The sequence below is a fragment of the Pelecanus crispus genome, chromosome 3, assembly GCF_030463565.1.
Source record: "Pelecanus crispus isolate bPelCri1 chromosome 3, bPelCri1.pri, whole genome shotgun sequence".
In the NCBI taxonomy this organism is placed as follows: Eukaryota; Metazoa; Chordata; class Aves; order Pelecaniformes; family Pelecanidae; genus Pelecanus; species Pelecanus crispus.
Window position 1 is genome coordinate 55675242 of NC_134645.1, and position 27010 is coordinate 55702251.

The 27010-nt window shown below is 43.4% G+C and overlaps 2 protein-coding genes across 2 annotated transcripts in view; one reads left to right on the forward strand and one right to left on the reverse strand.

Moving 5' to 3' along the window:
- Positions 1 to 22134, forward strand: part of AGPAT4 (1-acylglycerol-3-phosphate O-acyltransferase 4) — a 69539-nt gene extending 47405 nt beyond the window's left edge. The window contains exons 5-8 of the mRNA XM_075707800.1: positions 2910 to 3012; positions 4758 to 4833; positions 14104 to 14302; positions 22043 to 22134. Of these exons, the coding sequence (XP_075563915.1) occupies positions 2910 to 3012; positions 4758 to 4833; positions 14104 to 14302; positions 22043 to 22134 (470 nt within the window). The remainder of the gene's footprint in view (positions 1 to 2909; positions 3013 to 4757; positions 4834 to 14103; positions 14303 to 22042) is intronic.
- A 4455-nt stretch (positions 22135 to 26589) lies between these two features.
- MAP3K4 (mitogen-activated protein kinase kinase kinase 4) overlaps positions 26590 to 27010 on the reverse strand; it is a 74574-nt gene continuing 74153 nt past the window's right edge. The window contains exon 27 of the mRNA XM_075707697.1: positions 26590 to 26716. Coding sequence (XP_075563812.1) covers positions 26696 to 26716 — 21 coding nt within the window. The 3' untranslated portion in view covers positions 26590 to 26695. The remainder of the gene's footprint in view (positions 26717 to 27010) is intronic.

Consider the following 27010-nt stretch of genomic DNA (forward strand, 5'->3'; position numbering starts at 1 on the left):
TTGAAACTAAAGAGGATAAACTTGCTTTATGTAGAAGTTAAGACTATTGTAAGAATAGATGCTAGAAGGAGAGAAGTTATGTGAAAATAGGGTTCCTTCCTAAATGTGTGGATTAAACATGGAAAGATTCACTTAAGAGTCAAATAATTTCCCTGATCTTTAGGTGACCTGATTAGTACATATAAGCAATGTGTATGGCAAAACAATCAGTCACATGGATGTGTGGGCTATTGTTCTGAGTGGAAGTGAGAGTCCTAACTACTGACAATGTTGATAGCTCTATGATTCAGGAAATGCTAATGATTTGTTATGTCGAAGAAGTCAGTTGTGTTTGAGTAAATACAAGTTAAGACTATGACATCTGTTAACATGGTTCACGTTTGGTTTTGCACATACCTGGCTTTTCAGATCCTGGCCCCCTGGAAGGTGATTTTCAGCTGAGAACTCCTTTGGGAAAGGCTGCTGGCTGGTGCTACCCTGCTTAAACGGAAGCCTTTGCATATTGCTGCAAGATACTGGCTTCTTCCTTGTCCAGTGAATGCTCGTTGCAGCCTGTGGTAGCACAGCTATGCAGTGTGTTTTTCAGGCAGTGATGGAAGAGAGGAGACACTGCTCTATAAGACAGTCTGTTTGGAAAAATACCACTTTGTGAGATGTGAACGTGGGGCTGCTCTTCTCTGTCTATAGAGGGCCTCATCTGCTTGATCTTCATGGTCGGTTGGCCTGTAGCAGACCCCTACTATAATGTCACCTTTCCCTTCTCTCCCTTTAATCCTGACCCATAAGCTCTTGGTCGGTTCCTCACCTATCCCTAGGCAGAGCTCCACGCACTCTAGCTGGTCACTGACGTAGAGGGCGATACCCCCTCCTTGTCTCCCTTGCCTGTCCTTCCTAAAGAGCCTGTATCCTTCCATTCCAACACTCCAGTTGTAGGAGCCGTCCCACCATGCCTTCATGATGCTAATAAGATCATAGCCCTGCAGGTGTGCGCATGTCACTAACTCCTCTTGTTTATTCTCCATGCTATGTGTGTTTGCATAGAGGCATTTAAATTGGGCCCCTGATGAAGCTGACTTACTGGCTGGAGTGGCTGGAATTCCTTTGTCCTTCTCTTCAGGTGGTCTCCTGCTGACCTGTGATCCTTCTCCAGGCTCTGGGCATCTATTGCTGGCACTGGCATCAAACTGGTAGGAGTGGGATGGACTGAGGTTCCCCTCCCCTGGTAACTGTAGTTTAAAGCCCTCTTCACCAGCTTGGCAAGCCTGTGACCAAAGATGCTCTTCCCCTTCGCTGACAGATGGGCCCCATTAGCCCCTAGTAGATGGGGGTTCTCAAAGCGAGTCCCATGGTCTAAACAGCTGAACCCCTGGCTGTGGCACCAGTCCTGTAACCATTTGTTGATTCGCCAACAAATGTGTGTTTGTGTATGAAAACTGATTTTTTTTTTTTTTTTTTTTTTTTTTAGTGTGCTTGAAGTAGATTTTGGCTTACGTGTTGTAGTTTTGAGTTTGGGCTAAAAACCCAACCGCAGCAGAAAAAGAATAGAGTTGTTAATGAGTGATACAGTCAGTATGTCGTGACAGGGGTTTGGCTTCTGTTTTCAGGATTTTCTTGCAGTGCTGAAGCCAGGCTGTTCTGTTCTGCACTGTGAATTCTGTTTTGCAATAACAAATGTTGTGGTGAGTTTCTGGGGGCTGAATGTTGTGACCAAGCCATGTTTATCTCTCATAGCTAGAGAGGCTTTAAAACCAAAAGCAAATCTATTCTGTGTAATAAAAAGATTTCTTAGGTGGGTCAAGAGCTCTCACAATAAAGGTTCATCACAGTGTTCATTATTGCAAAACTCGAACAGAAAACCTAAAATATAGCAAGCTACATGTGAAGTGCATGTTAGTCACTTTTGTGACAAAAAAAGTTTTGTTGCTCGCATTGATCTTAGAATTTGTACCATGATGTACGATTGGTTTCAGTGTCAGGAAAATTAATTGCTCTCTGCTAATTTTGTGACATCAGGAAAATAGTGTCTCTAAGGATGTGTTCAGAGAAACTCTCTTTGAAACACTTTATGTGGTTTAAAACAGGGAACACTTTTCCTGTTCAATCTGGTTGTTAATGCTGTCTTAGTTTAACTACAAATGACCTTTGCAAATACTTTTGCTGTCACCGTGCAGCCCTGAACTGCAGAAACAGTGTTTTCTTGAGGCTGAAGGTTTGGTGGCAGTTTTGTTCTGTGGAACTTAGATGTTACATTCCGCACAGCTGTATGTCTTCATAGCAGCAGCCCAGCTCACACGGGATGTGGTCGGTTATTCTGTCTTTGCCTTTGCCCTGTAGCAAGTGCTTCACTTATCAAATAATGGACATGAAGGGGAGGTTGTATTGAACCCCAGCAATTCATAGTTGCATTAAGCCCTCTTGCTGTAGGATGAGTCACACACACAGTTTACCCATTGTTAGTCAAACTGTATATATTGTTTATTGTTTATAAAGTGTGTATCAGCCTGGTTATTTACCCAGATTTGGGGGGGAGTTGTCGTTCACAGTGAGTTGAGAAAGCTAATAGTTTTTCAACCATTTGACTCCTAGGGTGTCCTAGGAGTCCTAACTGTCAGAAACTGTAACTGTGTTTCCTATGCCCAACATTCTCCACCTGATGGGGAAGGAGACAAGAGTGGAGAGCAAACCCTTCCATTCTACTGGTGCAGTTCCTGAAAGGGTTGTCACTGGTTATTTGGCTTCTTAAAACCTGCATGTTGAATATTCCGTTGTCATCTTTACCGTGGTGACAGCTCAAACTATGGTGTTATTGCTGATGACTTCGTATTTAAATATGCTCCTTGACTGAGAGAGAACAACTTATTTCCATTCTATTACTGCAGTAATCACATAACCTGTTTCTCTTCTTGTAGTTTCTGCAGTCTATGATTCTACCCTCAATTTTAGAAACAATGAGAATCCAACGCTTCTGGGAGTTCTGAATGGAAAGAAATATCATGCAGATTTATATGTAAGGCAAGTAATCCATACTTTAATTCCTTGTTGGCATACAGAGGTGTGTACTTGCAGTCACAGTTGTACAAGTAAGGAAATATTTTCAAGTAGGTAATGGATAGCAAATCTCTACCAACCTAGCTTCACAGAACTACAGATAAAAACTCATACGGGATGGGAAGGGTTTCTTGTAAAGTTCTGTGACTATAAATATGTGGGGACCCTATAAAGCTCTACAGGGTTTTTTTGTTTGTTATTTTTTTATTCACTTGTGTGTCTGTCATCTCAGCAGCAACAGTGGGGCCTCTTTTCACTCACTTGGCCAGAATACCAAACATTTACTAAGTATTCAGATGGGGTGGCTTTACACCTGTCTCTGGCACAGTAGTTCCCACTCAGGTGGAGGCCAGGCTCAGGACTGTTCCCATGTCTGGTGTAGTTGTTGATGTGTTTGAATGCCACTCCCTCCCTACCAAGAAGGGGGTTGTTTAATGAAAAAACAATTACCTGATTCTGTATCAATAATGTTTCCATAAGTGGTGAATACCCCAATGGCTTCCCGTAATCTTAATGAGAATGGGCCGATTCCAAGGGCCTTGTTCCCAGGCCAGGTTCTACCAGCAGCACCCATGCTGCAGGCACTCAGGGTGTGTGATGGTTTAGAGTTGGAGGATAGGAGCCTAGAAGTGATCCCACAAGTGATCAGGAGTTCATCACAACCCCATTATAGCTACAACTGGCTGGTCCAATTGGTTTATCTTGGGTACCGACATGAAGCGGAGCAGGTGACCTTTTCTGCCTGTTTGAAAAAATATTTTCTTCAGAACTGTTTTTGCCAAAGGGTAAAAAGAAGCTTTCTCTTGATTCCTCATGGATGCAACATGAGTTTGCATTCCCACTTGGCTCGCATGGGTGGCTCAGCCTAGTGGCCTTGTGTTTGGTGTACATGGGCTGGCTGGCTAGTGTTCATGAAGGAGCAGCTGGCCCTACTTGTGTGGGCCCTTCCTCCAACAGTGTATCAGTGTGCATTTGCACCCTTCCAGACTGCTGCAAGTCAATCTAGCAGAGCATGGAAATTGCTTTTCATGATTTGGGCTAGCTATTTACCCTTCTGTCCTTTTGAGCTTCCTGAAAAGCTTTTATAGGGAGGGTAAACCTCATGGCAAAATTTGTTTTGGCAATTAATTAGGGACCATCACAGATGTTCTTCAAAATCCTCCATATTTGCTCATTGAAGCGCTGTAGGTGTTGCACTCAGTACAAGTTTTTAAATTTTGGATGGCCTTGTCTGTTTCTGCTTAAATTGTCTTGACTTCTAATGCTTGTCATCTTGTGACTTTCTTAAATAAAGGAACAAAAACAGTAGTGTAGCACCTCTTAATTTATTAACTGCAAACAGGAGTGTCCTGACTGTGAAAAATGCTCTCTCCTGTGCTGAAGGAAGTTAATTTGATGTTGCTCTTAATGGATATTAATTAAAATATACACTGTATTGAAAAATTTAAAATTATTAAATATTGCTATTAGCATACCTAAATGAAGATGACAAAAGCATATTTTTTCTGTCATAGGATTATTGACCAAAATTCATGTAATGTGATGAAAACTGTTTTGTCAAGAGAGGGTTCTTCAGTAATAGGAGCCATTTTGCTGGAAATTATACAACCAAGCTGCACGTGACAAAAATTATAGGCATTGAAAATGTTACCTGAGAAATACTGAAGTGCTATATATATTCTTCAATTTCTCTTGTTTACCATTGGCAGGCGGATTCCACTAGAGGAAGTCCCAGAAGATGAGCAGGAATGTTCTAACTGGCTCCACAAACTGTATCAAGAAAAGGTTGGTTTTTTGTCTAGACACCACTTGAGCCACTACTGCTCAGTTATTTATACTGCTAGTAGACCTTTACAGTATGCGTGTATAGTGGTCCTGCTTTGGGGGCTTGGGTTTGGTTGGTTGGTTGGTTTTTCAGGATAAGTGCTCGGTTTCTCCAGGCACAAACTGGTCTTGTCAGTCATGGTTGCCTTTATTTTGTATTTAAAGAGGACAGGAAGAAAACTTAAGTAAGCCACCTTAAAGTTTTAAAACTCTTCTTGAGAAGGTTGCATAAGGATACAAAAGACAGAACTACCTCCTGGCTGGTAGAAGGACCTCCTTCCCCTTAAAGGCGTCTCCTAAATCAAGAAGTAATTTGTGGGCTAAATGAGGTATATTTTGCTTTAGTGTATTAAAATTTCTTTGCTCACAAGCTAGTGGGGCTCATTGACAGAGCTTTAAACTAGACTTGAAGGGGGAAGGGGATAATATCAGACTTGCCTGTGACAAGCTGTGGGATGACACACCAAGGTTAGAGGGATGGGGTTCTAGTGAGGGCCCTCAGCCTGTTGCTCTGAGATATGCTGGCTACACTGTAGCACACTTGGAAGTCTTACCGGGGTGAGCCAGGGGCTTCTGTGGTAATAGGAGACAACAGGAAAACACCAGTGAAATGCCTCAAAGGAATTAATGTGTGTTCCTCTAAGAAGGTTGCACAGCTGACAGCCCAGCTGAAGTGCCTCTACACCAATGCACGCAGCATGGGCAACAAACAGGAGGAGTTGGAAGCCACCATGCTGCTAGAAAGCTATGACCTAGTTGCCATTACTGAAACTTGGTGGGATGAATCCCATAACTGGAGTGAGGCTGTTGATGGCTATAGGCTGTTCAAAAGGGACAGGCAAGGAAAGAGGGACGGAGGCGTTGCCCTCTACATCAATAAATGGATAGAGTGTGAAGAGCTGTCTTTGAAGAATAACCAAAAGCAGGTTGAAAGCTTATGGGTAAGAATTAGAGACCAAGGCAACAAAGGGAACCTTGTGGTTGGTGTCTACTAGAGGCTGCCCGATCAAGGGGAGCCTATCGACGAAGCCTTCTTACTTCAGCTACAGAAGGCACCACACTTGCAAGCTCTCATCCTGCTGGGGGACTTCAACCACCCCGACATCTGCTGGAAAAGTAGCACAGCAAGCTGTAGGCAATCCAGGAGACTCCTGAAATGCATTGAGGCTAACTTCTTAAGCCAGGTGATAGACAGCCCTGCCAGAGGGGATGCTGAAGAGTAATAGATGTATATTTTAGCAATATTGTCTAGCTAGAGATCCCTTCCGTAGTTAGAGGGAAGCTTCTAAGGAGGAAAAAGCTCAGAAAATCTAACGTGGCCTTTGACATTATAAACTGGTAATTTTGTCCAAAATTGGAATTGATAACCTTGTTGTGACCTTGAAGGAGCGTTAAAAAGCAATCATGCATGAGTTTGTTTCTGTTGACTGATAACTATCTAAGATGCCAGAGCACTTCTTCAAAAAGAATGATTTTATGACAGAGGCTTCACATGTGCGGAGAGGAGAGTTCAGAGCCAGTGTTATTTAAGATGGAGTGAAGTCAGACTTTGAACAAGTGGGAGAGAAAGGGGGGGAAACTAAAACCTTAACTGTGTTTCTGAACTTTTGCTTTCTTAAACTGGATATCAATTTTGGAGAGCATCACTTGAAGCCACTTTGATTAATCTGACTCCTGTATAACACAGGTCACAGCATTTCACCTAGAAATGCATATGTCATTCCTCACCTTTTATTTAAATCATACCTGATGTCATGGTTTTAAACTAAAGGGGGATACGTTTAGACTGGATATAGGGAAGAAATTTTTTACAGTGAGGGTGGTGAAGCACTGGAACAGGTTGCCCAGAGTGGTAGTGGAGGCCCCATCCCTGTCAACATTCAAGGTCAGGTTGGATGGGGCTCTGAGCAACCAGATCTAGTTAAAGATGTCCCTGCTCCCTGCGGGGGGGTTGGGCTAGATGACCTCTAAAGGTCCTTTCCAACCCAAACTATTCTACGATTCTACAATACTGGGCCTGTTGGTCACCAACGCAAGTGAGCTAATTGGTGACATCAAGATTGGAGGCAGCCTGGGCTGCCTCCTGGTGGAGTTCACAGTCCTGAGGGATATGGCTCAGGCAAAGAGTAAAGTCAGGACCCTGAATTTTAGGAAAGCAAACTTCCAGCTGTTCAAGGAGTTTGTCAATAGGATCCCCTGGGAAACTGCCCTCAGGGACAAGGGAGCAGAGCAGAGTTGGCAGATCTTTAAGGACGTTTTCCATAAAGCACAAGAGCTCTTGATACCCATATGTAAGAAATCAGGCAAGGAAGGCAAGAGGCTGGCATGGATGAGCTGAGACCTGCTGGTCAAACTAAAGAGCAAGAAGGAAATGCACAGGCAGCGGAAGCAGGGACAGGTATCCTGAGAAGAGTATAGGGATGCTGTCTGGCTGTGTAGGGATGGGGTCAGGGAGGCCAGGGCACAGCTGGAGCTGAACTTGGCAAAGGATGTAAAGAATAGTAAGAAGGGCTTCTACATGTATGTCAGCCAGAAAAGGAAGGTCAAAGAAAGCGTGCCCCCCTGGTGAGCAAGACTGGCAAACTGGTCACAATGGACGCAGAGAAGACTGAGGTACTCAACAACTTCCTTGCCTCCGTCTTCACTGGCAACCTCTCTTCCCACACCTCTCAAGTAGATAGACCGCAAGACAGAGACTGGGGGAGCAAAGTTCCTCCCGCTGTAAGAGAAGATCAGGTTTGTAACCACCTGAGGAACCTCAACATATGTTACGTCTGTGGGACCTGATGAGATGCATCCCAGAGTCCTGAGGGAATTGGCTGATGTAGTTGCCAAGCCACTCTCCATGATATTTGAAAAGTCATGGCAGTCCGGTGAAGTCCCTGCTGACTGGAAAAATGGAAACATTGCACCCATTTTTAAAAAGGGTAGAAAGGAGGACCCTTGGAACTACCAACTTCTCAGCCTTACCTCTGTGCCTGGGAAGGTCATGGAACAGATCCTCCTAGAAGCTATGCTGAAGCACATGGAGGACAGGAAGGTGATTTGAGACAGCCAGCATGGCTTCACCGAAGGCAGGTCCTGCCTGACCAACCTAGTGGCCTTCTATGATGGAGTGACTACATCAGTAGATAAGGAAAGAGCTACAGATGTCATCTATCTGGACTTCTGTAAGACCTTTGACATGGTACCCCACAACATCCTTCTCTCTAAATTGGACTGTTTGGTGGATGAGGAATTGGTTGGATGGTTACATCCAGAAGGTAGTGGTCAACAGTTCAATGTCCAGGTGGAATTGGTGACAAGTGGTGCCCCTCAAGGGTCCATATTGGGACCAGTACTATTTAATATCTTCATCAATGACGTAAACAGTGGGATCAGGTGCACCCTTGGCGAGTTTGCAGACAACACCAAGCTGAGTGGTGTGGTCGACACACCTGAGGGACGGGATGCCATCCAGAGGGACATGGAGAAGCTTGAGAAGTGGGCCTGTGTGACCCTCATGTGGTTCAACAAGGCCACGTGCAAGGTCCTGCACATGGGTCGGGGCAACCCCTGGCATCAATACAGACTGGGGGATGAAGGGATTGAGAGCAGCCCTGAGGAAAAGGACTTGGGGGTACTGGTGGATGAAAAGCTGGACATGAGCCGGCAATGTGCGCTTGCAGCCCAGAAAGCCAACCGTATCCTGGGCTGCATCAAAAGAAGCATGGCCAGCAGGTCGAGGGAGGTGATTCTGCCCCTCTGCTCTCATGAGACGTCACCTGGAGTACTGCATCCAGCTCTGGAGCCCTCAGCACAAGAAGGACATGGACCTGTTGGAGCGGATCCAGAGGAGGGCCACAAAGATGATCCGAGGGCTGGAGCACCTCTCCTATGAGGCCAGGCTGAGAGAGTTGGGGTTGTTCAGCCTGGAGGAGAGAAGGCTGCGGGGAGACCTTCTTGTGGCCTTTCAGTACTTCAAGGGGGCTTATAGGAAAGACAGGGACAAACTTTTTAGCAGGGCCTGTTGCAATAAGACAAGGGGTAATGGTTTTAAACTGAAAGATGGTAGATTTAGATTAGATGTTAGGAAGAAATTCTTTGCTCTGAGGGTGGCGAGGCACTGGAACAGGTTGCCCAGAGAAGTTGTGGATGCCCCATCCCTTGAAGTGTTCAAGGCTAGATTGGATGGGGCTTTAAGCAACCTGATCTAGTTGAAGATTTCCCTGCCCATGGCAGGGGCGTTGGATTAGATGACCTTTAAAGGTCCCTTCCAACCAAAACTATTTTATTGTTCTAAAATTTTTGTCCCTTTTTTTACCCTTTTTTACCAAGGCAAAGATCCAGCATTAATAGGACAGGCTGATAAATTGCTTTCACATTGTGTGCATAGAAGGCGTGCATTTAAGATTCCTAATTACATAGGATGGGGACAGAATAATAATGACTGTGTGTTTGTAGATGCCTGCTGATTTTTTTTTTTTTTTCCCCCCAAATGCTTTCATATGCATCCTTCAGACTTTCAGAATCTGTTTCTCCTGGGTTTTGTTTTTATGAACATATGAGGTAATGGTTGGGGGATGCACTCTTTGAATACATGCAGCACTCCCATTTCAATCAGTGGGAGTCACAGGTATGCAAGGCATGAGGGCCTGGCAGCTCAGTTTGCTTCAATAAATTGATCTAAATTATGTGTTCAGACTCGAATATGGCAGTGCTTCGGATTTAGAAGTGATAGTATATAGCTACACTCTGGTTTCCTCTCACTGAGGCAGCAAAATTCGCTGTGTCATTTGTTGTACTCCACCCAGAGTTAGCACCACGTTAGCATTTCTGTATTGACTATGTTCTAGTCTTAGCTTCAAAGCACGACTGTTTCTGGTGTAATTCATAGCCTCTCTAAGCAGCTTGCTTACAGGAATGTGGAAAGTAAATGTGTGTTGAGACCTCAGTTGTAGATCTACTGGCTTTGCCTCTGATCTTTCATCTTGTAAATTGTGCCACTAACACCTAACTCGCACATGACACCTAACACCTTTCTGCAGAAAAGCATTATTTTACCCATGGGCCCATGCTCTCTCTATGGGCAATTTAAATGCAAATGGTCCTTTTGCTGAACATTGCAGAAGTCCACTTCCTGCTACTGTGACATTTCTTAGGAACATGTAACCCTGTTTCGTGTTCCTAAGAAATGTCTAGATATTTACAAGACAAGAACATAAATCAAATTAGAATGTGGTGATTGTTTTCCTGAATCCCTTATTACATAGTCTGCAGTAAATCACTTCAAGTTTTTTCTGTTATTCCCTCTTTGGCAAACACTCAGTTATTTCTAGTGCAAACAGAGCGTACGTCTATCCTGCTTTCTTCGTAACAACTTAGTTTGCTGCTTGGTTAAATCCATAGTTTCCTATTTAAGTATAGGAGAAAGGAATGTGTGTTCAGTTTTCCTTTCTATTAAAACCTTTTTGGTTGTGTGGCATTTTTTTGATTGGTTGGTTTTTTTAGGTTTGGTAGTGGTTTTGTGGGTTTGGGTTTTGGGTGGTTTTGTTTTTTTTTTTTCTCCTGAAGGTGGTGTGTTCCTCTTCCTTCAGCTGTTTTGCATTAGTGAAACTGTTATTTCATTGCAGTCATTCCTGGGTTACAGAAGCCCATGTCTCTGTAAAATTAGACTGGGAGAATACAGAGCAGGGACAACTTCAAGAGTTCTGAGATGATGAAAGCCCACCTGCAGGGTAAAAATGCAATTGTGTTTTGCCTTTCTGCCATGCATCTTTAAAAAGATAATTGGATCTTAGGTTGGGTAACAGGCAGAGTTGCCAGCTAGGTGTTGTTCCCAAAAATTAATTCTGTTTCAGGTTAATGTCTTCAGAGTCAGTAAATATTTATGATAAAATGTAACAAACCCATATTCAAAGGGCAGTAATTCATTGTAAGATACGCACTCAAGCTCCGCTTTGTCTATTTTGGTTGTAGCATGCCACTTCTTGTTTCAAAGTAAGACAAGGTATACATGCTACTGAAAAACAGAGCCCCTATTTTATCTGGCATTGTGGCTGCATGTGCAGTTGCTTATTCTCGGTGATTTTCGTAATTCTGCAGTACCTTCTCAAGACTGACATACTGTGTGCTGAATTATGCTCTAATAGCATGATTTAGGAGGTGGGGTGTGCCACAGGCACTGAGGTCAAGGCTGGAGTGCCGTGGTAATGAAATCAGCAGTTAGTGGACATGAAGGAACGTGACTCTTTTTTTTTTTTTTCTTTAAATTGTCATTAGTAAAGGAGTGAGAGTCTTTGAAAAAAGCCTGTTCTGTTAGTTTTTTACCTCATTGTCTGATCTCAGTTACATGTACCACAGTCTGAGATACTGCCCTCTGGGAATCTGGTGTGTTTATGTTCTTGCTGCTTATCACTTCATTTTCTAGTTTAGCCATGGCTGCAAATGCAGTGAACAGGGCCTTGCACTGTGCTGTTCTAAACCAAGCACTGTTCTCCTTCTTTTTCTAGGCTTACAGTAAGCACCATGTCCATGTGCTGCTTCCTCACTCGGGGTGAATTTTGTCCTTCCACAGATGGCCAGCACTGTATCAGTTAATGCCAAGTTATGACAGAGGTGCAATTTCTGTTGCAAATTGCCTTTTCTTTTCTCTTTTTCCCTCTTCTCTCTTTTTCCCTCTTCTCTCTTTTTCCCTCTTCTCTCTTTTTTCCTCTTCTCTCTTTTTCTTTTCTTTTCTTTCATAAACTGCTATTGCAGAAAGACTTCCTTTGACTTTAACAAGGATCAGGTTGAGCATCTTAGTGCCTGGTCTGAAGAGGTACTGTATAATAGTCACAACTCTGCTAATCCTTGCATGTTTGTTTTCTTTTTTCACCTCCTTACAGCCTCAGTGCCTGAAATAGAAGTTCTTCTTGAGAATCTTAATTTCCATTAAAAAGAAAGCGAGCTTCTAACTCTTCTCACTTGTAAGAGAAGCATGGAAAACAGGGCATGAAAATATATGCTGAAATGCCCCAGGGAATTAGCAAAGCATAACTGAAGAGGGGAAGTGTACAGAACTGCAGTGTTTGGGAACAAAGGATATATTTTTGGATACTCATTCTTTGTGGGCTTCCTCATGAAAGGGCAGTGGCATATCTCTGCAGTCAGACCTCTCCGGTGGGAGCAGGGAGGAAGAATCTAGTTAGCCTCTCACAAGATGGTGGGTGTTCCCTGATTTCCCCCCACTGCGTTACCCACCCCACTGTCTGAAGTCACTCAGATTTGGTGAGGGCATTAGAGGGAGCATGTTTCTATGTCTGAATATGATACTTGGGTGGGTGGGATTTATTACAAGCTGAAAACAAGCTCTCTATGCAGGGGAATTAAAGGAACTTAAAGTGGGCAAGGTGATTGAGGGAAGTTTTGAGGTACCTCATGGGTTTAAATGCTGACTTGAGCTGTTGATGGGTACCATAGGCACCCTTGCAAAAGCTTAGAAGACAGATCAACCCACAGATCTCTTCTGCAAGGAATGTGAATGTTTTTAAGGGTAAGGAATTGTAACTGAATTGAAGAGCTGCCCCCACAATGGTGTAAAATGTGTAGTGGAGGTGATGGCGTTGACATTGTTTTGCCTGTTGTGCATTTCTTCCATCTCTTGGTGAGATGTGGTCAATGGTTTTGCTGCCCCTAATACTGTGCAGAGCCAACAAAGAGAAAACTGCTGCGCTTGTTTTAAGTCTGTCTTGCTGTCTGTAGTAATAGGCCCCCTAATGGCGATAACAATAATAGTCAGAAATTCTTAACTTTTCTGGGTAATACCAGTATTTAGAAACCTAATTGTATATAGTAGAATTCAATTTACTGATGATTAGTAGCTCTGTGTTAAACCAGTCATAAACCAAAATCCTCAAGGCACTGTAAAGGAAACTTAATACACTGTGTAATTTGTTGAAGGCAGATAATTAATTTGCCATAGTGATCCCAGTACAATCTAGCTCGCATGCACAAAACAGTCATAATTTTTCTAATCTCAATAGAGTGCAGTGCTTTAATTACTGTGTAATCTCTTAAAAGCTAAATGTTCCCTTTGAAATAGATAAAATGGTAGCAGCCTGTAATTGCTCAAGTTGCCATTAAATAATTAAAGAATTGTCTGTGTCAGCTGGAGGATAAGTAAACGTAAAATCATACCATAGCAGAAGTAATCTTCTTTTGGTGATTAAGACAATCTTGGCTTTGCCAGAATTTTTGGAAACCATCATGAAGCATTCCTTTCTTTGAAGAAACTTAGCACTTCAGTCTGACTAAATTGAGGTTCTTTTTTGTGAGAGTCTAATTCTGACTTCATTAACTAACCAGTTTTATGTGATAACACAGAGTAATAATCTTTGCTTTTGAACCAGAAGAAGGGTTTTTTTCCCCACCCACTTTGATATCTTGGGTTGATCACATTGCTAAAGGCAATGCTGTTCACCCATATGGGCTCTAGAGGAAGGTACTGAATTCTAAGTTTTCTGTGGTTTAAAAAACACATACCACAAAACAAAAAAACCCAACCCCCACCCCATTATCTTCCTCATGTTATACTAAAAAGGCAAGTCCTTTGGTCAAAACCAGTGAGAGATTCTAAACTGTTTGCGTGCTCAACTGTCTGTAGAGAGGTTCAGCATCCAAACTTCCTTCTGTAAGCTTCATGGGAAAAAATGAACAAGGCTGCTATCTGTGGGACAAAGTGGGCCAGGAGGGTGTGGTGTTCTTTGGAGTATGGGACAAGATGGTGTCTGCTCACCTTTTCGGACAGGGCTGTGGGTGCTGTTTTAGAGCAGTGGTTGGAGAAAACATGAGGGAACAGAGGATCTGCTGCTGAACATATAGCCCAAACACTTCTCTGGCTTACGAACAGTATTTGTCCAGTGGCTGTGGCCCTTCCAGGAGGTTCAACAGTGATGTCTACATTGCTGCAGGAATGTACATCCCCTCACCCTTCGTGTTTTACTGGGCTTGTTATGCTCTCTAGGCATGCTGTTTTTCAGGCTTCTAGGTGTGGGAGAAAGAAGGGATGTGCACATCAATGTACGGGTAGGTTTGGGTTTTTTTTTTTGACAGTGTGTTCATTGACTTCAAAGTACAAGCTTTGCAGCCATGACTTGGTCTTTGATCTTCCCCCGTGGTTACAGGCATGCAGAAGGAGGAACATCAAAGTCAGTAATGGCTAGTTTTGTTGGCAGATGGGGTTTTAATTCTTGCCCTCCTTTGTTCTATTAGGATGCATTCCAGGAAGAGTACTACCGAACAGGAACCTACCCAGCAGTCCCTATAGTACCACCCCAACGACCATGGACACTTTTGAACTGGCTTTTCTGGGCCTTATTGCTACTCTATCCTTTATTCAAGCTGCTCATCAACATGATCAACAGTGGATCATCACTGACACTGGCTAGTTTTGCATTTGTCATTGTAATAGGTAAGTTTTCTAAAACAGAAAGATTACTTACAGAATAACTGTCAGACATGATTTATTGAGGCTTAGTAAATATAAACATGACTTGCAAATTCAACAGACCATCTGATACTATATCCACTTTAGCCTGGAATAGGTTAAATAGAGTCTTTTTTTTTGTTTATTGTTGTATAGTTGTATTATTTTTTTTTTAAGAGCTGCATACAAAATCTGTTTCTGTAGAAATCAAAACAGTAACTTTCCAGTGGGTTGCCTACAAGAGGCTTTCTGTTCTTGTGTAGTGTGTTTCTGGGTTGCACTTTAAATGCCTAGAAGAGGTGCTCAAGGCTAATTTATTCTGTTGAGAATTCTTTCATCTAATCATAGTCTGATATGTCATCCACTTTCGAAATCCATGAACTTGTGATTTAAGGACAGCCCGTTGTGGCCATCTACTCTGACTTAGATAGCACAAGGCATAGACTATCACAGGTGATTCCTGCAGTTCCTGTGGTAGTTCTGAACTGCCCTGGGTTTGTGTTAAACTAGTATGTTATTTAAGAGGGGGAAGAAAAAGAAAACAAGGAGCTGGCCTGCAGAAAGGGAGGGAGATCTCATTTCGTGTCCTGCATGGAAACAGGAACCAGGTCAGTTTTGCAAATAACATCATATCTGGGTGTCTGTGCTTTATGGCATATTGAGTGCCTGTTTGAAGAATAAGTTCACTTCCAGAATAAGCCATATTTTCTATGGCTGCACTAACCCTCACATGTATTTATGGCTTCATCACCTTAATGCCTGTGAGCATCCTTTGAAAAAGAAACGGAACTTCACAGTCCTTCTGGCTTTGAGTGAGCTTGGATTCAGAGATAACAGATTAAAAAGCCATGTCCGAAATAGCAACACAGAGGAAATAGGAAAACACAGAATATTTTCTTGTCTCAGAAGTGCATCTTTGCTCTCTACCTAGGAAATTGTTCCTAACACATAATATTTCTTTGCATTCTTAGAAAGTCTGAATCTTGAGCAGGTCCCATGCTAGTCTGATCAAGATGGATTAACTAATCTCCTTTGCACATCTGTGAAGAGCTTGGTATGGTAGGCACATAATATTCTCTTTCAGCAAGTGCACACCAAGTCAAACTCTGTGTAAGCTACTGTGGAAGCTTCTTAGAAAGATGATTGGAGAAGGAAGAATTTGTGAGTGTGTGCATGCAGGATATTTGCGTTGTGACTCTTTGGGCCAGAGGAAGGAAAATAAGAGCAAGGATAAGGTCCAACATAGTAGTTAGTACGTTAATGTGGGAAAGGGAGGGGAATCCTGTGCTCTTGTCCTCACCTGGAGAAATTGTTGGTGCTTTTTACCTTGGGAATGTTTTATGTAAAATGTGTAAGAATTTCTTGGAGCAGGGATTACAAATTAGAAGCACCTTTTTTCACCCACCTTACTTGTTGTAAGACACAGGTAGTGCTCCCCTCCTCCCCCCTGCCCCTTCTGACCGGTGAATAGGACGGGAACGTAGTGAGCACTGTGGTTGGGCTGTGCTCCTCAGGAAGGGGAGGTGTTGGGTTCAAATCCCCTTCAGTTGCAGAGAAAGGTCAATCAGTCTCCCCTGTGCTCTGGTTCAAAATGAGTATACAACAGTGGGTGGGATGAGGTGTGACACTATTGCAAACGCTACATCCCTGGCAATAGCACTCAAAAGGTCATTTGTTCTGCCTTTGGAACAAATGCTGGCCTAGTCTATGTTTGGTACTGGGCTGTGGAACAATGGCCTAATGGGGCAGTGAAGCTTAGCTGTTGCAAAATTTTTTAATTTCTCATCTTTCCTTCAGCATTTGCCTCTTAATTCAGCTTCTCCACTCAGTGGGCTCATTGTTCAGGTGCCATTCCAAAGTGCCTCATGCCTTGTGTACCCTCCACTGGGAGCCCTACTACACAAATCATGGTTCTGGGTTTTAACCTCAGGGATGGATGCGTTAATGCTGGGCATTGTGGCATCTGTGATGTTTCTGGATTTAGCCCTTATTAATTTAGTCGAGTGACACCACACCCCCCACCGTACATGCAATACCATCTTGCCATTAGTGGCTTTTACAACTAGGTCATGTCTTCCCTCTAGCAGGAAGGGAGGGAAAGAACCTGTAAAGAAAAAAGCTATGATGTTACTAAGAATGGGCAGCAAAAGACCCCCCCCCTTTTTTTTTTCCCCTTGCTGTCTTACTCCTCACTTAGCGTTCTTCTGCTTCTAGCCACAAGGAAAGATTAATAAGCAGGCTGCTGTGAGTCCTCTTTTGAATGCAGTGATAATCCAAAGGTTCTCAGAAAGCTACAGCAGCAGTCTGCTGCCAGAATGAACGCATGAGCTCCCAGGCTGCAAAAGCACAGCTGAGGAGTGCATTAAGAGTGGCGAGATTAACGGCCCACTGCGATGTGCATTGCTGCCCCATACGTATCCGCCACATTTGTGGCATGCTGCAGGTTACAGTCCTCTGCAACCTTTGAAAGACCCCTGTGCCTAGCAACAGCTCTGTTCTCACTCTGAATACCTGGTGTGATCAAACCCAAAGTGCTTGTAATTGGCCAGCATTTGCAGCGCAGCAGAAGACACCGCATTGCCTGTTGTAGTGGCTGTCACCTGATTAGGCTCAGCCAGCCACTTCTGGCTGATGAGCAAGCAAAAAGACAGACAATGTTGTCACTTATTAGCAGCCAGCAGCCTCCGTGAAGCTGCGGAGGGAAGAGAATCTGTGGGAGTGGAAGGAAGCTCAGCCTTCAGTAAAACAAACAAAAAGCAGAGCTCCTTTATCCTGGTCACTTAAAAATGGTTGTGTCGTTACTCACCAAAAGAGCAACGGTTTTCCTTAGTATGTTATAGTCTGTTTCTGGTGTACTATATCCCTTTAAAAGCAGTGTTATTGCTAGTTGGGAATCATTGATCTCTGTGGAAGCATCTAAAAACTTCAGCCCAAGCTGTCACATTGACTTTTGTAGCCAATAGCGGAGTTTCTGTAGCAAGGCCATTCTCCCCAAACTGTGTTTTATATCCTAAGGGCTATCTCTGTCATGAACATCCTGGGAGTGATGTAGCCATCTTCTGACAGAGGAACAACCAGTATTTTATTTTGCAGTTCATCCCCAGCTTTAGGCAAGGTCTCAGAGGGGACTTCTGCAGTGGCTGGGAGGTAGCAGTAGATGAACACAAATGTACCTTGGAGGTTGTGACTCTTGATGCCAAGTTGGAACTGTCTGCCTGGCAGATCCAGTTTGTAGCAAAGCAGGGAGGACTGTATTTGCTGTCTTTTCCAGTGTGAGCAGTGATGGGTACCTGCTGGCTTAACAGTGTAAAAGGAAGCCTTTTCTGTAAACCAGAGGGATTTATTTACCATTGTGATCAGGTGATAAAATCGCCTTTTCACATTGCTCCTAGTAGACCTTTTCCCTCTGTTCATTAACTGAAGCAGCATAGGTAGCTTTGGGACATTTTTTTTTATGTGGCAGTTTGACAGCTCACCTGATACTCCAGAATTGGGAAGCTTATTGCTGTCCCTAATAACCCATGGTAAGTAGACCACTATTTCCAAGGGCAGATTTCAGTACCTGATAACATTACCTTTATTAGCATAGGTGCAGACAGCACAAGATATTCCTAAACCTTCTGTGATAGGGAAGAGCGGAAGAACTAGGAGGTCCTTTTACCTGGTACCCTCTGCTTTGTTTTCAGTGTCATTTGTCTTTTAGACAGTCTCTGTTAATTGTGCTCTCTGGTAAAACACTTACTGGCTTGTAAGTAACTGGCAGTTCAGGTGAAAAGAACCGTAAGAGAAATGCCCAATGGCAGTCAAGCTGGAGTGAAAGCACTGTAATCCCTCAGACCCTAACTCTCGGAGCCAAGGAATGAATAACCAATGTGTATATAGAGCTCTGCTGGTCCAGCTCAAACACTTCCAGCCCTAAATAAACGATGTCTCCTCTTTATACTGAGAATGCTGAGCCATCCCCTCTTGCTTTGTTGTGCAGCAGTTTGGCTATTTATACTCATAATCATCGCATTGTGCTAATATCTAACTACTGGTCTGGGACCAGGAGCCCTTTGTGATACTACTTGAACCAACACAAGGCAGTCCCTGCTCCAGAGGATAAATGCTTGAGCAGTTTGACGGACAAAAGTCGCTGTTGAAAACTGGCTTTAGTTTCATAGGACACATGGCAAGAGATTAATGTACTTAACTCACAACTGGTATTTAAAACTTGGGGCTGATATTTTTGGTGTTAAAGCAGTGAGCAAGTCTGTCAAATGTCAGTATTTGTATTTGACAGCAGCTTCTTTTTTTCCCTTCTCCTACTTCCCCAATCTCACTTGGCTCTGAAGAACCCAGCGTTAGGTTGCCTTTCATGTTTTGGTAACTTGTGTTGAAGAGGACAACTTTCATGCTCTGCGAGTACTTTATTATAGAGCTGTCAACAGCAGTTAAAAGGGGATTGTGGGTTCTGTATGCAAAAGATGAGAGGGCTTCTCTTGGCCTCTAAATGGAGAAGTAGCTTTTACGTGTCTAGTGCTAAAAGCATAACGGCATCTGGGCTTGTGGCATGGGGCCAGCAGTTCAGTATCAGTTATAGGCAAGAGAAGTATTTCATATGAACCAAACGCAAGTAGTAATGAGCCAGCTTGATTCTGCAGGAGCTGTTGTAGGTCTGCTATACAGGATGTGCAGTGCTATTTGAAAACCTCTTTCCATGGATCACAGTACAAACCATGAGTGTGAGTCCTTGGTGACCTGACAGTGTCCAAGTGCAGTGTGGACCGGAGGGTTGGAGCGTGATGTGATCTGGGCAGCAAGGCTGTTGATGCCCATAGACTGAGATGAGTGGAAGATGAGGAGTGCATGAGCCAGCAGTGTTACAGTAAGTTTTACAACAGGATATAAACTGTGTGCAGGATTTTGCCTGTCTTTGATTCTACCTGTTGGTGGAGCTGCCAGACAATCTGGCCTTGCAGCCTGGTGCCCAAAACTGGTACTTTTTGTTACTTGCTTGTTTATTCTCCTTTATAGTATGTAAGACAGGTCCTTAATGGCAATTTCTACTATTCGTATAAGCTTTAGCTGTACAAATCTTCATTTCAGTGTATAACCTATGTAACTCAGGTGTACAGCAGACTGTATAGGGGAAATTTTTATGCCCCTACCTGCTGTGCTGCTAATAGCATTTGCTATGTGATACAAACCCCAGGTAACAGATAAGAAGAAATCCCGAGGTGTGAGAGAAAAGGTGGAAATCCTCTGCTCTGAGCTACATTTTTGCTGAGGGATGTGGTACTATGTGTGGAGGTGGAGTTTTCCCTGGAGCTAAAAAATGTTCCAGGAAAGAGATCACTTTATTGGCTCTGTTGATTTGTGTTAGCTCGGCCCTCCCTCAGCCCCCAGCACTCTGGCAGGCAGAGCAGGGCCTCAGCAACCTTCTGCATCTTTTGGCTGGTGAGTAAGGATAGGCAGAAAGATGGCAGGAGCTCGGTTACCTTCTGTAGTTTGCTGTGGAGCAGTGCAGGGATGCCTTAGCTGATAGCTTCTCTCTCCTGCTCTTCTTAGGGTGGGCTTAAACTCTCACAGGTCATTAAGTTAGGTACAATTCCTGCTTGATCTCCCTTTCTCCCCTTTCTTGTAGTAAAAAACCCCAAAGTTCCCCTTACTATAGTTGTATTTAAAACAACAGCAGAATACATCCTTAAACATGATGGTATCACCAGGATATGCACTGAGGTTCCAGGAGCGTTGTGGAGAGGAGGCAGGCAGTGCAGGGAGAAACCACTGAGGCACCTCAGCCCTTATTCCCACTTTGCTTCCAGAGGCTTGGCAAACATGAGCAGTCCCTTCTCCTTGCACCCTGCCTCCCGCAGGGTGCTGAGGGCTGCAGGGTGAAATGAGGACAGAAGGGCAGTGGCAGCTTCTGCCAGGAAGAAAGGAGAAGAAAAAAAGAAAGAAGAATCTGAACTGCTGAACTAGGTATTTTTTTGGTGTGCAGGCAGTGGCATTCTTGGAACTGGATGAAATCCTCAATATGCTGTGTGGTTGCTGTAACAGCTGCTCTTATTTATGCTCTGTGTCCATCTCCAGATGCTGTTTCTATCTCTTCTGGTTAAAATCTTAATGATTTCATGCTTACTATTATGTTATGATCCCAGACTGCAGGCTACATGTTGGATCTTCTTGCCTTCTTGCTCATGGCCATTTAAATGTCAGAGATGTTTTTTTCTTTTCTATTTGTGAGAGTGAAATCCTTCACTTGTCCCAGTTGTGTGCATTTCCATTCACGGACTACCAGTGGAGTGTAAGTGACAGTGAACTCCCTAGGAGCCATCTGCCTTTCTGGGCTGTTCCCTGCACAGCTGTCTGCCTGTGACAGGGCCCTGCTTTCCTGGGGTCTCAGGAGACCCGAGGGGAGACCCGAGGGCAGCCCCACGGGCAGCCCAGCTTCCCCATTGCACCACTGTCTGTTCAGCTGTCGCTGTGTCGCATCGTGTGTGACTCATCTCTGGTATCCAATGACCACCTGCACTTCTTAAAACTGTCACTTAATTTACTGTTATACTACAAAACACAAGCGTGCAGTGGATTGGTTGCGTTTCAAGTGCTGGTAGTTTGAAAGAACAAAATACACAGAGCCTTTTCATCCTAACAAATCGGACAGAAGACAATAGCTGAGGTGGGAAGGCGTCTCTGGAGATCATCTAGTCCAAACCCCCAGCTCAGAGCAGGGTCAGCTACAGGAGGTTGCCTGGGTGTGGTATGGAGCCTCTGGATTCTCTTCATGATCCTGGGCTCCCACTTGGCCATAAAGAGTCCTTTGAATGGTGAGGAATTGTTCAGGGTCGTCTTAGAGAGGTAAAGACTGATGGGAATGAGACATTTAGAGCACCTCACAGCACTGGGCCTTTTCACCATCAGTTGGAAGAAACGGGGATTTGGAGGCTTAGGGGGAGGTTCGTGGCTTTCTTGGTGTTTTTTGGAAAAAGCGTTCTGCACAGAGGGAAGGTGTTTGTGACTCCTAAGTAGGTCTAGGTCTGAAAGATGCGTGGCAGTTCTGGATATGTACAGTAGCTAGGCAGAAGTTTGGGGAATAACAGATTTTGGGCAGCTGAGCTCCTTTACAACAACAACAAAACCAAACAAAGCTGTGAGGGGAGAGGGGGGGCTTAGGCTAAGTTGTGTTTAGCTTTAACAGTCACTTCAGACACTACAAATAAATTATAATTTAAAAAACCCCAAAATCCCTGTGAATAGTGAATTATTACCACTAAATCAACTATAAAAGTCTTTTACATTAACTTGGCCTCTTGTAATAGACTATTTCATGAGCTGTAGTTAAAAAATGCCACAACTTTAATCACGATCTGAAGTGCCCTTGCATGTGCTTGTGCTGTTCCAGGCACGGGGCCTGTTGAAAGCAGGCAGAATTCCCTTCCCCTGTCACACCTTGCAAGTGGACACGTCAGTGTATTTTGACACCCAATTACAGGGAGCCAGGTAACACCAGTGGGCTCCACAGAACCCCTGTTTCACAGCCAGCCTTGTCTAAGGTTTTACTTGATACAGTGGCGTGGGGCTGTACCTTTCCTCAAAGGTCAAGTACAGGTAGTACGGGTAGTTACCTTTAATGCTGTGCTGCTGTAAGGCTGAGAACACTGTTAGTCTCTTTCAAAATGCTGTACCTGTACAGATCTTCAGTCTTGGCAAGTGACTTTTAACTTTATTTTTATTTTGCAGCTTCTGTTGGTGTCAGATGGATGATCGGTGTTACAGAAATTAACAAGGGCTCCACCTATGGCAACAATGAGAACAAGCAGAAACAAAAGTAGTATCTTTGGAGACTGCTTCAATCCAAAGGAACAAATGCGACTTCTGAAAATATAAGTGCATATCATGGTCCTTCAAGTGAGAGCAGAGGAAGGGTAGGATGAGCAATTTCCATGCATACCTGAATTTGTGCTCCTGTTATTTTTCTCTGGGGGTTTTTGCTGGGTGACATGCTTGAAAGATGCCCTCCTTTGTATACTCTCCACAACAGGTTTGCATTTGTTTGGTTGGTTTGTTTTCCTATGAAGTGTCTTAAGTTTTGAAGGGGGGAAAAAAAAAATTCCAATGTGCTTGTATGATGAGACCTGGAAACTAACCAGAGGTACAGACTTTATCTTTCTTAACTTGCTCTAAGGAATGGATAAATGTCAGAAGATTGTGACAAGACGATTAAAATTGATAGTTGTGTAGATCACATTAACAATTTAACAACCATAATCTGTCAGTGTTTAAATACAGTAAGATGCTCTGCTTGGTTATACCAGTATTGGACTGAAGCAGCTCTACTGAACTGGCAGACTTGCAGTAGAGTTTTTCTACATCTAGAACTTATTCCCACAGTGTGCACCACATGGGCCCTTTAAAACCTCAGCCAGGCCCTGGGTAAGGGCCCACTTTGTTAGATCGGAGCCTTGCAGTGGCATAACCTGAGTGGAACTTGGCCTCGTGGCCTGAGCAGAGCTACGTCACCTACTGCCACATCTTTCCCCAGGCAATACATCAGAGGGATAGCTGAAACCTGTAATTCTTTTGGGAGTAGATGCCATTTATAGTTTGGAAAAACTGAGCTAATAAATTCCTTTCAGCTTTAAACACTAATTAAAATTCTCGGCCTTCCTAACAATGGTGGAAACAAAACAACTGGGTATGCTGTAACTAAGTAATGCAAAGTGTGCGTTTAAAAGTTATGGCCCACACCCATACTGTTGTGATCCCAATTAATCTGCTTGTCTGTCTTTTCTGATATATTAGTTTACGTGGTGCCTCATAACAGTCAGCCTGAGGTAATACTTAAATTATCTTTTGCTTTTCTTTTGGGGAGAAGAGGGGAAGTAGGAGAGAGACCTAGGACAGTGGCATGGCTTAGAGGTTTTTGTGGCTGTCTGGACTTGCTTTGACACCCTTCTGAATTAAATAAAACTAGAATCTGACACCCCTGGTACTGATTCCAGGGCATCCTCCTCTTGTTTTTAAACTTCAAGCGTTAAGGGTATGCAACTTACTAAAAAGAGCTTGTTTAAAAAAAGAAAAGAGGAAAAGAAAAAGCAGGGACTTGCAACTACCAGCAGTTATGACTGGAAAAACCCCAAACTTTTAAAATCTAAAGACACTGCTACTGTGCAGTGGGGATTATGATTGACACTTTCAGTGATGGTACATTTTCATTGCACATAGGACTAAACCATGGTAGTCCAGGAATGAACAGGCCCTGGCTCTAGAGAAAGAAAGTGAGCAGTCTTAGTTCTAGCAGCTGGTATAAAAACCATTTCTCTTTTCCTATAATAAAACAGAGGCCAGAAGAAACAGGGGCTACTCTAATAGACTGTGAATCATTTCAGGAAATACGCATTTGCTGTTCAGTACATCAGCTCATCGAGAAACTAGTCCTTTTAATATGCAGCACCTAAAGAGCAGGTGTGGTAGTGCTTTTAGCCTGGGGCAGTAGTAAAGTTTTTTGAGAGTGGAGGCAGTAAAACGTACACCGTGAAGGAAGGAATAGGCCTTGGGAAGTGAGGGACTAGTTGGGGGGGGCTTTTTCTGCCCACCTGTCTTGTGTACACCTGCATTCCCTATGCTCTGAAGCTTTCTGGAATAGGTTGTATGATGTTATAAACATAAATATGGGCTTTAGTGTAGTTTTTCAACACATGAAATAAACAGAGCCTGAAATCAGAGAATACTGCCATGTGCATAAAGCTATTTTCCTAATAAAGCACATGCCCTGCACCTCTATTTGCTAACACAGTCTTAACAGTGGAAAACTGAGTATTACAGCCTGTAGTAATGCCTGAAGGTCCAGCTATCCCGTAGTAATGCATCAGGCATGTTAATGAGCCAGGCCTGAAGACACTGTACGCAAGATTTTGAGAAGGGGTGGGAGAGAGAGGAAAGCTCTCTCCAAGCTAGCATTTTTAGTATTTTACTGTGAAGCATACCTGGCAGACACAGTGGGCTTTTCTCCAGGTGGTAAAACCCTACACGCACAGGTGAATCATTCTGAGCAGCAAATACATGTTCATGTAGTGACAGAGAGTAGCTCTTTTGCCTTTTTAGAGAGCCACTGATTTAACATACTGGTAGGGAGACATCTAACATTCCTTACATCTCCTTTCCTCTCCAACTGCATGCAGTGCCACCTCCCAGAGCAAAATACCAAACAGGTAAATACTTCCAGAAGAGTATATAGACTATTTTGTACCCATTTCCCTGGGACCAACCCTTAGAACAGGCTGAGGGCCAAACACACCACTCCTGGATCCGTCCTCCGAAGCATTTCCAGAAGTCCCGGCACCTAAGGACTGCACCACTGGGCCCTTCCAGCATTCACTGGCAGAGAAAGCTTAATGGTACTTGCCAAAGTTAGACTAGTCCAGTTCCCTGTATTAAAAGAATGACATATGTCATCAGGAAGCAGTGTTTGCCCCTTGTCCCCATAAGCAACTGTATGTTCTACAACTGCCTTAAGAAAAGTAGTCTTAACATTTGTTTATACAAAAATAAAAGTATAAAAAGCTGATGTGCAGTGAATGAGTTTTCTTTTGGTTGGCAACAATGTAGTAGTAACAGTTTACTTTCCACCTTTGTCCTGACTCCTAAAAGCTGTCCCCAGTTCCCCTTTGTGTGCAGGGGCACCTGAAAGGCAGCAAATGAGGACACAAACTGCTCAGATACTTGTGATACACCATAACGTGAAGCACATCGCAGCCTGGGGGGGGGGGGGGAACGACGACTTTTGCCCTGGGTACTTTCACAGTCAGTTGCTGAGGATGACAATGTGCTTGCCCTCCTATCATAACTGAAAATAGAGAACTGAAGAGAAGGGAAAGCCTTTGTTTAAATTCACATCACTGTATTTTTTGAGAGCCTAGATACACTACACTGGTGACCTGCACAGTGAGGGTCATGCTTTTCTAGATTTAAACGTCAGATTTCCCGATACCTTCTCAACAGCTCACCCAGCTGCTGAAAGCTGGCCCGCACCAGTAACAAGCCAAGGATTTGTGGATTGAGACAGGACTTTAGCGTAAAGCCAAAAATTAAAAGCAAGTTCTCTGCTGTGTAAGTTACCCACTTTAAGGTCTAAAGCTGTAACAGGAATGTGTAAACTTACAGTAATACTTACAAGTAACAGTTTTAAGTCAGTCATCTGTTTGTAATAGCAAGCCAAACAAAACAAGCTAAATAGAGCAGGTGTTGCAGACTGTTTCTTCTATTGCTAACCACTTCTAACTACTCTCCATTTTCTGAGACTGAGGACAACTGGGGGGTGGGAGGGGGACTCAAAGTCCAGAATCAGAAATCAGTTTTAAACAGCTCTCAACAAGGAGTTCTTGTTTTTGCCAAACAGAACACAAGAATAATCTTAACTGATTCTCCTCTTGGCCGCAGAAATGCCATGCAGACCATTCCCTGTTTGCAGCACTCGCATTCAAGAAGAAGGTTACTTCAGACCATAACTCTATCCCTTCGGTAAGAGGTAGTGCCAGGAATTGCGCATCACCTCCTTTCCTTGGGAGAGGATGAAGGGGGGACCTTAATTCTATTATCACTTGTGTAGTGTGAGATGCTGCTTACACATCTTGAACTTGACAAAACATTGACTGCTGCAATGTAAGAGTATTACAACCTGCAGTAGTGTCTGAAGGTCCAGCTATCCTGCAGTAATGCATCAGGCATGTTAATGATCATTAACTCATTCCAGTTAGGTTAGCTTAGCAGTCTTAAACAAGCACTGAAAAAAAGTTTAAGATATGACATGCCCCCACATATTTTTTTTTCAGAAGAAAAACCCTTCACCAGCAACTCCTAAAATAAACCATTTATTGAGAAAAAACTTCTTTTAAAATTTCATTAATCAGCCTTGTGCATAACAAATCTGAAGCTTGCCAAAAACAAATAAACAAAACAAAAAAAAACCCAGTAAAAGTTCACAGTCAGTGCACTCAACAAACAGATTAAAAAAACAAGGTCCATAACGCCTGATAACACTACAGCATTTTTCTGAACCTAAAAGAGTTCAAAAATACTACATATTAACATTACAGTTCTCAATCAAATGAGAAATAGGAGAAAGAACAAAAAAAAGTTATGGTCCATATACAGTAGTAATGGCACTTTCACTGAAACATGCAGCTTCTTCCAACTTGCGGACACTGTCACATGAGCAACATGTGCCAAGTAAAACATACAGGAGCAGCAGAGAAAGTGACGCTCGTCACTTGTGCAGTCTTCGTAAGGTCAACTTTTATACTGTTTCTCAGCACAGTCTTTATGTAAATATTACATACAGTAGTGATTAAAAGATATCTTGCCAGAATAAAAAAGGCCAGAGATTGAGTAACTTCATTCTTCATCTGTGCAAACCTGTGGGGAGGACAAAAGGCAATTCATTCAGTTGTCTCCCTATTGCAGCAGGAAGATGACAACAGATCAGTTTCTTTAGCACCTTCATGGAACGTCTTTGAAGCTTTCTTTCTCCCTTGTAACTCATTATCTGTGTAACAGCCACTTCATACGTGAATACTGATGCTTCCACCGTCACAGTGCAACTCTTATGCACCTAAAGCGGCATTCTGCCTCTGCGATAGGTGGGATTTGGCCACAGGTGCACTGATGAGAGGGATGGGTAAGATGATCCCAAACCCACTGTTACTGAAC